Raw genomic sequence first — 14,706 nt, forward strand, 5'->3', positions numbered from 1 at the left:
TTGGATTTGATAACCGATGTCGATATGCTTTTGATGATTGAAAAGGCAAAAAGAGGTGGAATTTCACAAGTATGCTCGAGCAGCTACTCAAAAGCAAATAACAAATATCTTCCAAATTATGATTCAACGAAAGAGAGTTCTTACTTGATGTACTATGACGCAAACAACTTGTATGGCTGGGCAATGTCTCAAGCTCTTCCTTATGGGAAACTAAGATGGGTAAAGGAAAAAGACTACACAAAGGTTTTACAAGATGTATGTATCTCTACACAAAAACAATTGGATGATTCAAAGGTTGGTTATTATTTTGAGGTTGATTTAAAATATCCTGAAGAACTTCATATCAAACATAAAGATCTTCCATTTGCTTGTGAGAAAGAAAGTCCAAAGAAAGAATGGTTGAGTGATTATCAACGATCGTTTGATATAGGTGAATCAACAGAAAAATTACTTACTACATTATATAACAAGAAAAATTATGTACTACACCAAAGAAATTTGCGACAATATTTATCAAAAGGTCTAAGAGTAGAGAAGATCCACAGGGTTCTAAAGTTCAATCAAAGTCATTGGTTAAAGGGGTACATTGATTTTAATACACAAAGAAGAACAGAGTCAAAAACAGATTTTGAGAAAGACTTTTATAAATTAATGAATAATGCGGTCTTTGGTAAGACCATGGAGAATGTGAGGAAAAGACAAAATATCAGACTAGCAACATCTTGGGAACAAGCATCAAAATTAATTAATAGACCGAGTTTTACTAGAGCTGAGGTCTTTACTGAGAACTTTTGTGCGATCCATTTGGTTAAAGAGAGTATTGAAATGGACAAACCTATTTACATTGGAACATCAATTCTTGACTTGTCAAAGTCATTAATGTATGATTACTTTTATATTAATCTAAAATCAAAGTATAAGGATAATGTGTCATTGTTGTATATGGATACTGATAGTTTTATTTTGAAAATTAATACTGATGATGTTTATTCAGATATGAAAAAGGACATTAATATCTATGATACAAGTAATTACAGTCCAGAGAGTGAGTTGTTCTCTTCTAAAAATAAAAAGGTGATTGGAAAGTTCAAGGATGAATTGGGAGGAAATGTTATGAGTGAATTTGTGGGATTGAGGTCGAAGGCTTATGCTTATAAATACATTGTGAATAACGTTGAAAAGACTGATAAGAAGTTAAAAGGTATAAAGAAAAATGTCATTAAAGAAACAATAAACTTTAAGGATTATTATAACTGTTTAACAACAAAGAAAGAAGAGTTTAGAAAGATTAATGGAATAAGAAGTTATAAACATCAATTATATTCAGAAGAGGTGAATAAGAAAGCATTGGGGGCTTTTGATGATAAGAGGTTTATTTTAGAAAATGGAATTGATCGTCTCCCTTATGGTTATATAAGTATATAAGATATATATATATATAAGTGATAAGTTAAAAAGGGGGGTTAGGGATTTTAACGGGCTACCGCCACCTTTTTTACTATTATATAAATGATAGAACCAAGTATCAACCAGACTAAAGAGTGGAGGTGTAATCAACCTTGGTATATAAATGGAAAACATAACGAATGTGAAAAATATCAGATTCAAGAGGTTGAGAGAATCACTGGTCAGAAGGTTCTCAAGACGGATAAACGTATTCATTTGTTAAGTGGGGTAATGGAGGGTGGGAAGAAAAATATATTAGAGTGGAGTGAGAACTTTAATGGTTATCAATCGGATAATAAATATTATAATTTTAAAATGGTATGTGGGAGAGGAGGAGGTCAAACAAGAACCCTCCGTGAAACATACCACTTTATACTTTCACAACAAAAGGTTAAGGAACCTGTATACTTTATAAATATACTTGATGGGGATGAGTTCTATAGGAGAATGGAACTCTTAAAAAAGTTAGAAAGAGATAATATATTTATAGGCTCATTAGCAGAGTGGTCTAAGGAACTACATTAAGGGGCTAGTGGGGGGAATAGGGTAAAAATTACATGGAAGTGAGAATGATCATAGGTTCATAAGGCTAGAAGGATTATAGGTTCATAAAGGAAGAAAATCATAGGTTCATAAGGCGAGAAGGATTATAGGTTCATAAGGTGAGAAGGATTATAGGTTCATAAGGCGAGAAGGATTATAGGTTCATAAGGCGAGAAGGATTATAGGTTCATAAGGCGAGAAGGATTATAGGTTCATAAGGCGAGAAGGATTATAGGTTCATAGAGGGAGAAATAGAGGTGTTTATGATTTTTTTTAAAACAGGGGGGTAAATGACATTAGATAGGGATTTCCCATGTTAAACGGAGGTGTCCCAGAAGCAACATTTATCACCTACTAACAGCACTTTGGGTTATTTTCACTTTTGTGAAAGTTTTTTTTTTTTTTTTTTTTGCAAAGATTTGGGTTATTTTTAACTTTTGTGTTGCTATCCCTCATCGAACATTTGTGAGAAGTTTGCAATTTTGGTTGATAATAATTCAAATTTCTGTGAAAGTCAATCAAGCATCACAGTTACCTTTAAGTATATAAAATAAATCAGGAAAATTAAAGTTTTGTTTTATTTTATAAACACAAACACACAAACACACGACCTGTCTCTACCCTGACCTGCCCTCAGTGGTGTTTGTAATAGCGGACAAGGATTTGTCCCCTCCCACCCCCATTGGAGGAAGACCCTCTCGTGAGCAGGCCGTTCCTATGGTGGGCAGCGAGGCATGCCGTTCCAATGGTGTCCCGGAAGCATTGACGGAAAGACAGTGGCAATCGTATGTGTAGGAAAATTTCATGCTCGGTCAGGGTTGCTCAGATAGCTCAGATGGCAGAGCACTGGTACCTGGGGTTCGATTCCTGGTCTGGGCATGTAATTTCCCCACGTGTCAATTTCAAAAAAAATCTAATGTTTGCCAGTGAAAGCATGCTCCCACAAGAGTAAAAAGAAAACCCCACAATGAGCAAAAGAAAGAAATATCAAGCATGGTGAAAATAAAACCAATAATATGCTGTACTTGCAAAATAAAGTTGTGTATTAATGTAGAAGACAGACAATAAATCAATGTATTCCATGCATGATAACCAGCTCCTTGAACAAGCATTGCAAAACTGCATAATGCATTCAAATTGAGCACGTTAAACGTGCTCCAAACACTCACTATTGCATAGAATTGGTGTTTTGAACCTCACCTGATGGAGGGGAAAAGTCATCTCCGAAAGGGTTCCATGTGGAGAGGTCCGGCGGAGGTAGGCCCGTGAGACGGATGTCATGCTGGGAGGAGTGTGGAGAGCCCGATGGTGTTGTGCTTGCTGACCTGGGCACACAAAAGTTTTACAAACGACTTTTTTTTTTCTTTTTACAAATTATTACAGTAAGTCACCAATTTACGATGAATCTATTTGTGTCAGTTTGATTTTTTTTTTGACAAAATTTTTCCCTGGCAAGACATCCCCCATCAATCACAACACTGTGTACATACAGTGCATTCAGAAAGTATTCAGACCCCTTCACTTTTTTCACATTTTTTATATTGCAGCCTTATGCTGAAATCGTTTAAATTCATTTTTTCCCTCACCAATCCACACTCAATACCCCATAATGACAAAGAGAAAACAGGATTTTACAAAGTTTTACAAATGTATTAAAAATAAAAAACTGAAATATCACATTGACATAAGTATTCAGACCCTTAACTCAGTACTTAGTTGAAGCACCTTTGGCAGCGATTACAGCCTCGAATCTTCTTGGGTATGACGCGACAAGCTTTGCACACCTGGATTTGGGGATTTTCTGCCATTCTTCTCTGCAGATCCTCTCAAGCGGTCAGGTTGGATGGGAACCGTCAGTGGACAGCCATTTTCAGGTCTCTTCAGAGATGTTCAATTGGGTTCAAGTCAGGGCTCTGGCTGGGTCACTCAAGGACCTTCAGAGTTGTCCCTAAGCCACTCCTGCGTTCTTGGCTGTTTGCTTAGGGTCATTGTCCTGTTGGAAGGTGAACCTTCGGCCCAGTCTGAGGTCCTGAGCGCTCTGCTTCAGGTTTTCATTGAGCATATCTCTGTACTTTGCTCCGTTCATTGTTCCCACAACCCTGACCAGTCCCCCAGTCCCTACTGCTGAAAAACACCCCCACAGCATGATGCTGCCACCACCATGCTTCACCGTTGGGATGGTATTGGGCAGGTGATGAGCGGTGCCTGGTTTCCTCCAGACATGACGCTTAGAATTGAGGCCAAACAGTTCAATCTTGGTTTCATCAGACCACAGAATCATGCTTCTCACAGTCTGAGTCTTTTAGGTGCTTTTTTGCAAACTCAAGCGGGCTTTCATGTGTCTTTTACTGAGGAGAGGCTTCCGTCTGGCCACTCTGCCATAAAGCCCAGATCGGTGGAGTGTTGCAGTGATGGTTGTCCTTCTGGAAGTTTCTCCCATCTCCACACAGGATCTCTGGAGCTCAGCCAGAGTGACCATCGGGTTCTTGGTCATCTCTCTTACCAAGGCCCTTCTCCCCCGATTGCTCAGTTTGGCCGGGCGGCCAGCTCTCGGAAGAGTCCTGGTTGTTCCAAACTTCTTCCATTTAAGAATTATGGAGGCCACTGTGCTCTTGGGAACCTTCAATGCAGCAGAATTTTTTTTTGTAGGCTTCCCCAGATCTGTGCCTCGACACAATCCTGTCTCTGAGCTCTGCAGGCAGTTCCTTCGACCTCATGGCTTGGTTTTTGCTCTGATATGCATTGTCAGCCGTGAGACCTTATATAGACAGGTGTGTGCCTTTCCAAATCATGTCCAATCAATTGAATTTACCATAGGTGGACTCCAATCAAGGTGTAGAAACATCTCAAAGATGATCAAGAGAAATGGGAAGCACCTGAGCTAAATTTCAAGTGTCATAGCAAAGGGTCTGAATACTTATGTCAATGTGATATTTCAGTTTTTTCTTTTTAATAAATTTGCAAAACTTTCTAAAATCCTGTTTTCTCTTTGCCATTATGGGGTATTGAGTGTAGATTGATGAGGGAAAAAATGAATTTAAACGATTTCAGCATGAGGCTGCAACATAACAAAATGTGAAAAAAGTGAAGGGGTCTGAATACTTTCTGAATGCACTGTATATGTGAGAAACCATACACAATACACAGTGTTATAATCGGCGAATTGCTGCAATTGCAAATCGATCTTCAAGTTCCTCTTCATAATCAGTCATATTCCGCTCGTGTCAGTGGTTTAGCCATGTTTTGGACACTAATATGCTTGACTTGACAATGTACGTAACTCCAATGACCATCCTCAAAGTTGCAATTTTCAACATGCTTTCAAAACGGCTTTTTGAAACCATCTTCTGTGCGGATTTCTCACTATTACATGTTCAACTAAAGAATTGTATACCAGAATCTTTTTTGAGATAAGTATTAAATGAAGGCATATGATAGAGTTTAAATCACAAAAGACAGCATTTCAAAGAAGCAATTATGTTGAAACAGGAAGAGAAAAAAAGACCGAATCAAACAAGGTGTTCACTGCACTTTCTGCAAATACAGCAGGTGGGATTCTCACCCGTTTCAAATGATTCTAGAAGTCAAACGAGTTGACTTGCATTTCAACAGTAGACACGAGTGCTTATGGCAAAAGTACCCTTTCACAGTACAACCCAAAAACAGTGCAGAAGCCCCTCTCCAACAAGCTTGGGAAAAAACAACAACAACTAAAGCAAGAAAGAAAACTCAGCACATGACACACTTGGATTTGTTGAGTGATGCATAGGCCGCTGCTGCAGCCATTTGCTGTGTAGAGCGACTCGCCGAAACACCAAACACCGAGCTGTGCGTCACGTCACTCAAGATGCGCCTGTGCCCTTGCGGGCGCTGTTTCGTTGGTGAAGTCAGAGGTGTTACGGTGACTGTTGGGGCTGGTGGTGCTTGAGTTGGCTGCTGCACTCAAGAACAACGAGGAGGTTAATAATTAAATAATTGTTCAAAACATCCCTGACAATTCAGGAACATAGATTTAAAGACAACATTCCACTAATGTGTATCAGGGTGTTTTCAATAAGTGTTAATACCTGTACTTTCAGCTCCACCGAGTCCTCGTCTATCATGTAAATAAATTACTGTAAGGTACTTTACATTAACGGCACTTTTGAAGAGTTTGGGTTTTCTTCCTTGACTACTTCAATTTCCAACACTGCCAGTTGGGCACATCCTTAAACAGTACCAGTTGTATGTAACCTCATTAGTCGTACATAAAAGCTCCTGCTGAAACATGGTCGGGCTGAAATCTACCACATGGAGTAACACTCACGAGCTAAAGCTTTCATTTTGATATGCTCGTCATGTGATAATGACTTCTGAGGAGCGATCATATTCAATCACCACATTGAATGATCCAGTTACAACCAAATCAAGGCCATGAACTATCCACTTGTTGTGAAGTACAGGCCAATGAACAATCCGCTTGTTGCCGAATTGAGGCCAACAATCCTCATGTTGCCTAATTGAGGCAAATGAGCAATCTTCTTGTTGCCTAATTGGGGCCAATAAACAATCCTCTTGTTGCCCTATTGAGGCCAATGAACAATCCACTTGTATCTCCATTGAGGCAAATGAACGGTGTGCTTGGTGCCACATCAAAGCAAACGAATGATCTACTTGTTACCGAATTGAAGCCAATGAATGATCAGCCTGTTGCTGAATAGAGGCAAATGAACCTTGTGTTTATTGCTGAATAGAGGGAACTGAGCAATCCACTGGTTGCTTAATTGAGGCAAATGAACAATCCACTAGTTCCTGAATAACGCCCATTGAAGTGCTCGTGATGAAAGTTAGCATGATGCAATTACATGCTAACAGGATACTGATAAGAGAAATGAGAACATACACTGATCCAAGAATGGCCAAATTATTTTAGACACAGGTAATTACCTTTACTTGATAGTTTGATCTCAAATTATTTGCCACTAGATCTTTGCCAAATACAGTGTCTTCACAAAGTATTTCACCTTTATCACATTTTTGTTGTGTTCCAGCCTTAATTTAAAATACATTAAATTGAGATTTATTTGTTACTGATCCACATATAATACCCCATAAGGTCAAAGTGGAAATGTATTTTTAGACATTTTTACAAAAAAAGAAAAAAAAGAAAAAGAAATACAAATATATCGAATTTACACAAGTATTTAGCCCCCTGAGTCAATACTTCGTAGAAGTGCCTTTACAGCTTCGAGTGCATCTTAGGTATGTCTCGATCAACTTCGCACATCTGGATTTGGGGAGTTTCTCACATTCTTCCTTGCAGATTTGCTCAAGCTCTATGAAGTTGGATGGGGAGCGTCGGTGAACAGCAATCTTCAAGTCTTTCCACATATTCGCAATGGGATTCAAGTCTGGGCTTTGTCTGGGCCACTCAAGGACTTTCACATTCTTGTTCTGAAGCCATTCCAGGCTGTATGATTGGGGTCATTGTCCTGTTGGAACGTAAATCTTCACCAGTCGATGGTCCTTTGCACTCAAATTGTGGTTGTTCAATTTGGAACCTCAGTTATTATATTCATGCACATTTAGCCCTACGCTTTGGCAACATGAGCCTAAACACTCTGAAGGTACGGGTTAAAAACATGTTGCAGGTCATGGCCTTCCGATAGGACAGGATCCTGAACTTGGTAATGCATTGAGAGGCTGATCTATCAGCGGGTGTAAAATGTCAGGGCAGCTGTGGTGGAAATTTCTCTGTCATACAATCCTTCTTGCAATTGAACTCTCGATGTGAGTGCTCTTTGTGAACCAAGTCACCAGTGACATGTTATCTGAATATATTTTGTGGTGCCTGGCTATATCCTCCATAGACTTGATTTTCCACCTCATGGTTTACATATTCATGCAAAGGCCTCTCTTGAGGATACGACAAAAGAGTTTATGTGCTTTCGCCTTGCACTTTTGCATTCCATTGTCCATCTATATTTTTTGTATCAATCTCCATCATCGCTCAATTGTGCTATTTTTGATGCTATCACTGACACTATTGATACGATGCTTTCTCGACATCTAACTGCTGATATCATGGTCTTTGAATGTTCATCACAAAGAATAGCTAATCCACTATCACAGCACAGATGCTCCTGGTGTCAGTGCACTTAACTTTGCCATATAACATGACCTTACTTAGATAATTTCCGCAACTACTCAAATTCCTAATCGAGTTAATAATAACAGGCATCTTCTTGATCTATTTTTGTGCTCAAAGTCTGGAGATTGAAGTGCAAACATTCTCTTCTCCTCCCCACTCCAACTTACTCGAGGAACCTCTGATCATGCCAACATTAAAGTTCAGGTGTCTTACTCCTCACCGACTGTTGTTTATCCTGCTTATCAAACTGTATTCCAATATAGCAAGGCTGACTTGGGTTGGCTCGCATTATTTTATTCCTTAAGCTCACTGAAACTCAATCCTTCGTCACAACCCACTTTAAGCTGCTAAGGAAGTTAATGAGTGGATCCATGTTGGTATGGACCTCTTTATCCCTTTTTGTTCCTACCAACTTAAATCCCACTTATAGCCATGGTTCACCCTTGCTTGTATTGCTGCTGGCACTCATCACAATCACTGTTTCAATCAGTATCATCGTGTTGGCTCGAGTGAGGCACGTCACTTGTTTCACCTTGCAAGCAACCGCTGTAAACGAGTATTCGAGAATGCTAAGTGACAGTACACATAATCGGTTTGTGATTCTAGCTCAAAGCAATGGCTGAATTCCAGAGATTCTTGGAGAATTGCTAACAGCATTCTCAACCGTAATTGATCATCAATTCCTGTCATCTTCAATGGTGCTGAGGTGCTCACTTCTCCTCTGGATAAAGTCAAACTCTCCATAGAGCGTTTTGCTGCAAACTACACTTGAAGATCACAGGCACCCATTGCCTGCTTATCTTCCCCGTGTTTCCACGATTATTATCGAACCAAGAACGTTGCTTAGATTATTCCAGAGCTTGACATCTGAAAAGCTGCTGGACCAGATTGAACCAATGCAATTGCTTCGAAGATGTGTTCCCAGATCTATTTTCTGTTTTCTCAAAATTGTATAGCTGGTGTCTGTCAAAGTTGGTTTCCACCTTGCTTGAAGCAGGCTTCTGTAGTCCATGCCTTGAAAGGCTCCGGTGAGAAAACAAATCCTTCCAACTATCGGCCCATTAGCCTTCTACGGATTATGAGCAAAGTGTTTGAATCCCTTATCAAAATGCAACTCAGGAGTCATCTGGAAACCCACAACCTCCTTATTGATGCCCAGTATGGCTTCTGACATTCAGGGTCTACGGGTGACTATCCCGGTGGTGGTCTATCCATAGCCACTGAACATGTGAATAGGGTTTTAGATCACAGTGGTGAAGCCAGAGTTGTTGCTCTCAATGTCTCAAAGGCTTTTGAAAAAGTGTGGCACAAGGCGCTCCTCCACAAGCTATAATCATATGGCATTTCTGGAAAATTGCTTGATACAATTTCTGATTTCCTTACAAAAACGCCAAAAAAAAATAAAAGCTGATCCCCTTAACTACAGACCTATCAGCTTACTTCCAATAATCAGCAAGGCCATAGAATCTATCATTGCAGTTCATATGAAAACATTACTTTTCTCCAACAACCTCATCTCAGATCACCAATTTTGTTTCAGACCAGGTCACTCCATCTTGGACATGCTGCTTATACTCACCCAACAATGGATGAAGGGCCTCAATGTCAAACATGAGATCAGCGCTGTCTCCCAAGACATATCTCATGTTTTTGAGAGAGTTTGTCATCCTGCCTTGCTCTCATAACTCTTTGCCAATGGCTAACTCTAACTTGGTTATGACTAACCAAGTTAGAGTTAGATCTAATGGTCTAATGGCTCTTTGGTCTAATGGCTAACATAACCAAGTTAGCCATTAGACCTCTAACTTGGTCCAATGGTTAACTTGGTTATGACTAACTTCCCTGAAAATGTCTGCTGCTCTTCTTCTGCTCCAATCGGCTCTTCTGATCATGTGCTTGTTAAAGTGTACATCTCTCTGACCATTCTCAGATAGCCTCCTCAGCGTCGACGAGTCTGGCATTTCACTCAGGCCAACTGGCATGGTCTTCAAGCAGCCATCAATCATCTGGACTGGTCTCCCATCTCTACTGCCTCTGACATAAATTCTTCCTGGGAATTCTTCCAAAGCAAACTGCTCTCTCTCATGCACAGATTTATCCCATCTCGTCTTCTGTTGTCATACCCATCCTCCCGTCCATGGTACACGGAATCTTGTGGTGAGGCTATTGCCCAGAAACAACTTGCTTTCGTCTCCTGGAAAGCAAATCCAACGGAAGGAAATCTCATTTCCTTTTACAAAGCCCGAAACAAGTGTGTGTCCACCCTCAGGAGAGCCAGGAAACAATATCTCTCCGTTCTCAGGACCGAACTCTCTTATCTGTCTCCCTCTTCCAAATCCTGGTGGCGTCTGATCAAATCTGTTTCTGGTGTTTGTTCCCCCTCCATCCCCTCCCTCACCTCAAATGGCCACACGGCTGACTCCGCACGTGAAAAAGCTGAATGCCTCAACTCTGTGTTTGCCTCTAAATCTTGTGTCCCAAACCCATCCCTCTCTGTACCCACCGTACCCAGTCATACCCAGCTGCTCCTGGACTCTGTGTCCTTTCCTCCTGACAAGGTGGAAAAGTTTCTGTCAACCCTCGACTCGGATTCTGCAACTGGACCTGATGGCATCAGCCCACGGGTCCAAAAATCCTGTTCTTCCGCTCTTTCACTCCCTCTCTCTGTTCTCTTCACCCTCTTTTGCTCAAGGTCATCTTTCATCTGCTTGGAAATCTGCCAACATCACCGCTTTGCACAAAAAAGGTGCAAAAACAGATCCCAGCAACTACAGACCAATCAGCCTTCTCCCAATTTATCAGCAAAGTCATGGAATCCATCATTGCTTCAGATATGAAATCTTTCCTCTTCTCCAATGGCTTGATCTCTGATCATCAATTTGGTTTCAGACCTGGACACTCTACTCTGGACATGCTGCTTCTGCTTTCTCAACAATGGATAGAGGTCCTCAATGCCAAACAGGAAATTAGAGCAGTCTCCCTTGACATATCATGTGCCTTCGATACGGTCTGGCACCCCGCTCTGCTCACCAAACTCTCCTCTTTTGGTATCCATGGAAATCTCCAGGCATGGCTGGCGGACTTACTCTCTTGTCGTAGTCAACGTGTGGCCTTGAATGGGTTTCTCTCATCTCCTCTTCCTGTTCAGGCTGGAGTTCCACAAGGCAGTGTTCTGGGCCCTGTGCTTTTTCTGGTCTTCATCAATGATCTCTCTGACTCTCTTGAAAATCCTCTGTATCTCTTTTATGATACCCACTCTCTTTCGCTTCATTCTTCATCCCTCAGATCGGCAGTCTGCAGCCTCCTCACTCTCTGCAGACCTGGACAAAATCACAGACTGGGCAAACAAGTGGAACATGTCTTTCAATCCTGACAAATCTCACACTCTTACGATGTCTCTCCGAAAAGACCGACTGGACAACCCTCCCATCCACTTTCTGAATAATCCTCTCCAAGAAGTTCTGTCACTCAAGCTTTTGGGTCTCACTATCTGCCATGATCTTTCCTGGGAAAACCACATTTCAAATCTGGCCTCCAAAGCCAGTCACCGACTGGGCATCCTCCATCGTGCGAAGTCCTTCCTTGGCACACCTGAGCTCCTCACCACATACAAGGCTTTCATCCACAGCTCAATGGAATACTGCTCTCCCCTCTGGGCTGGTGCTCCTGCCTCACACCTAGCTCGTCTTCACGCTGTTGAAACCAAAGCATTCAGAATCATTGCAATCTCCCGCGATGAAGCTAACTCCAAGGGCCTCTCACTCACTCACCGCAGGCAGGTTGGTGATCTTTCCGTCTTCTACCGACTCCTCTCTGGCCTTGCCCCCCCAGCTCTCTCTGGGCTTTGTCCCGCAAATATTCCTACAGGTCGCACAAGATCTGCCTGCAACCCTCTTATGGTCAAACTGCCAAAATCAAGACTCTCTGCTCACCTTCACTCCTTCATTCCTCTTTTCTCCCACCTCTGGAACAAACTCCCTCACTCTCTTCAATCCCACTCCACCCTCCAGGTCTTTAAAACAGCAGCTGTTCACCACCATCTCTTATCTTCCCCCATCCAAAACCTTGATCTTTTCTACCCCCGCTAATTTCACCCCAATTCCACTTTTTTGAAATACCAACTTCTGTCCTGGAAGTCCTTGGTGTCCTTGTGTTTTATACTTCTCCCTCCCCCCCCCCCCTTCCCACGCCTCCTCCCCCCAAGCCCTCCCCCTTCCACACATCTCCCTGCTCTCAAATGTTGTGTTTGTGTGCTTCCCCTTCTCTCCCCATTTTGTTTTCCGCTCTCTTTTTATATATTTTGTTTGTCAGGTTGATTTGTTTGTGAAGTAAATGTTAGCTCTTTCACGAGCCTCGATTCAGTATCCCAAAAAAAAATTAAAAAAAACAAAAAAAAACACATGGCTTACCGACTTCCTCTACTCATAGCCATAGCCAATGTGTGGCACTCAACAGAATCCTTTCATCTCCTCTCCCTGTCAAGGCTGGAGTGCCCCAAGGCAGTTTCTGGGCCCAGTACATTCTTTTCCTGATCTTCATCAATTTATCTCTCCGACTCTCTGGAAAATCCTCTATCTATTTGCTGATGACACCACTATGTGCGGTGACATCACCCATCCTTCAGCCAGGCAGTCTGCAGCCTCTTCCCTCTCTTCAGACCTTGAAAAAAGAAAATAACTATGACGACACTCTTCGACATCATGACGCCGACCGTTATGCCTCCGCCCACATTATTACATCATTATAATACTTGTACCAAATTCGATTTTAATCCATTCAGCTGTTCTCAAGTTATCACATTTTTACCTAAGATGACCTCCGACCTTTGACCTCTTAATCCCCAAAATTTAATCAGTTCATGTTTACATCATTATACATACCAGTACCAAGTTTTAATTTAAATCCCTTCAGCTGTTCACAAGTTATGACATTTCTATCTGATATGACCTCTGACCTTTGCCCTCTTGACCCCTAAATCAAATCAGTTTATCTTTACATCATAATATAAAATTATACCAAGTTTGGTGAAAATCTCATAACTAGTTCACAAGTTAGCTCGGAAACAGAATTTTTACCTGACGGGATGTCTAAAATTTGACCTTTGACCTATTGACCCCAAAATCTAATCAGGTCATCTTTGCATCATGATACATAATTGTACCAACTTTGGTCAGAATCCCATCACTGGTTCACAAGTTATCGTGGTAACAGTGTTTTTCCAAGCATGACCTCTGACCTTTGGCCTCATGACCCCAAAATCGAATCAGTTAATCTTTTCCTCATTATCCATACCTGCACCAAGTTTGGCTAAGATCCCTTCAGCTGTTCTCAAGTTATCGCGGTAACAAACAACCTATCACAGACGGACGGTCAACCTCAAAACATAATGCGTCCGGCAACTTCATCGGCGGAGGCATAAAAATCGCAAGCTGGTCAAATACAGGGTGTCTCAAAATACATGGAACCCATGTCACTGCTAATAATTCTGCCAATATTAATGTTCTTGTTCTTTTTTTTTTTCAGATTTGAAGAGAGGGGACCATAACAACTAATAATTATCAATCAAAATGCCTTGGACAAAGGAGGAAAAATATTTTGCGTCACTACTTATTTGGAGACGAAATCATTCAAAACGGTGCAAGCAAAATTTCGCAGGAAGTTCAACTTCAACAACTATCCCCAGAAAAACCAAATTTATCGTTGGGCACACAAATTTCAAGCCACTGGATCAGTAAACAACCTCAAAAAGAAGGCAGAAACACCCAGTTCTGGCAGGAAGCTGACTGCAAGATCTCCTGACAATGTGAATGCGGTGAGACATTCTGTCGGAAGGGGCCGGAAAAAGTCCATCCGAAGACGTAGCCAAGAGCTGGGTCTTTCACGTGCGTCAGTGCAAAGAATCTTGATCAAGGATCTTCAGCTGTACCCATACAAGATCCAGATCAAGCATAATCTCACACCAGCTGACATGGCAAAACGTGTTGTGATGTGCCGGTGGTTCAAGAACAAGATCGAAGAGGCTCCTGACTTTCTTGATGATGTTTGGTTCAGCGACAAAGTACACTTCTTGCTCTGTGGGCATGTCAATAGCAAGAACAATGTGTTCTGGGGCACACAAGCCCCAGACGAGGTGCTTCAGAGGCCCTTGCACTCTGTGAAATGCACGGCCTGGGTGGCCATCTCAAAACATGGCATAATCGGACCGTTTTGGTTTGAAGACGCAGACGAGGAGGCAGTCACTGTCACAAAGGAGCGTTACATTGTGGTGCTCAACAAATTCTGGAGGGGACTTGGGAGACGTCGTGGCGTGAATCGAGATGTGCAATGGTTCCAACAAGATGGGGCAACTCCACATACAGCCAACATCACGATGGAGTGGCTGGACCACCGATTCCCTGATCGGCTGATCAGCAGGCGCCGCAAACCCGAGTGGTCTCCGCATTCACCCGATCTGAACCCCCCAGATTTTTTAAATTTTATCTCTGGGAGTTCTTGAAGGACCACATGTATGAGAATCGTCCTCAATCCATTTCTGAACTGAAAGTGGCCATCACCCAGAAGATTCGTGCCATCAGGAAGGAAGAGTG

General features: G+C 41.7%; 1 protein-coding gene across 1 annotated transcript in view; it reads right to left on the reverse strand.

Annotated features, from left to right (window-relative positions):
* LOC137433049 (AP2-associated protein kinase 1) overlaps nt 1-14,706 on the reverse strand; it is a 188,373-nt gene that overhangs the window by 48,610 nt on the left and 125,057 nt on the right. Inside the window, 2 exon segments of the mRNA XM_068125469.2 lie at nt 3,190-3,314; nt 5,735-5,925. Coding sequence (XP_067981570.2) covers nt 3,190-3,314; nt 5,735-5,925 — 316 coding nt within the window.

The sequence above is a fragment of the Myxine glutinosa genome, chromosome 8 (assembly GCF_964187855.1).
Source record: "Myxine glutinosa chromosome 8, kmMyxGlut1.1, whole genome shotgun sequence".
Lineage (NCBI taxonomy): Eukaryota > Metazoa > Chordata > Myxini > Myxiniformes > Myxinidae > Myxine > Myxine glutinosa.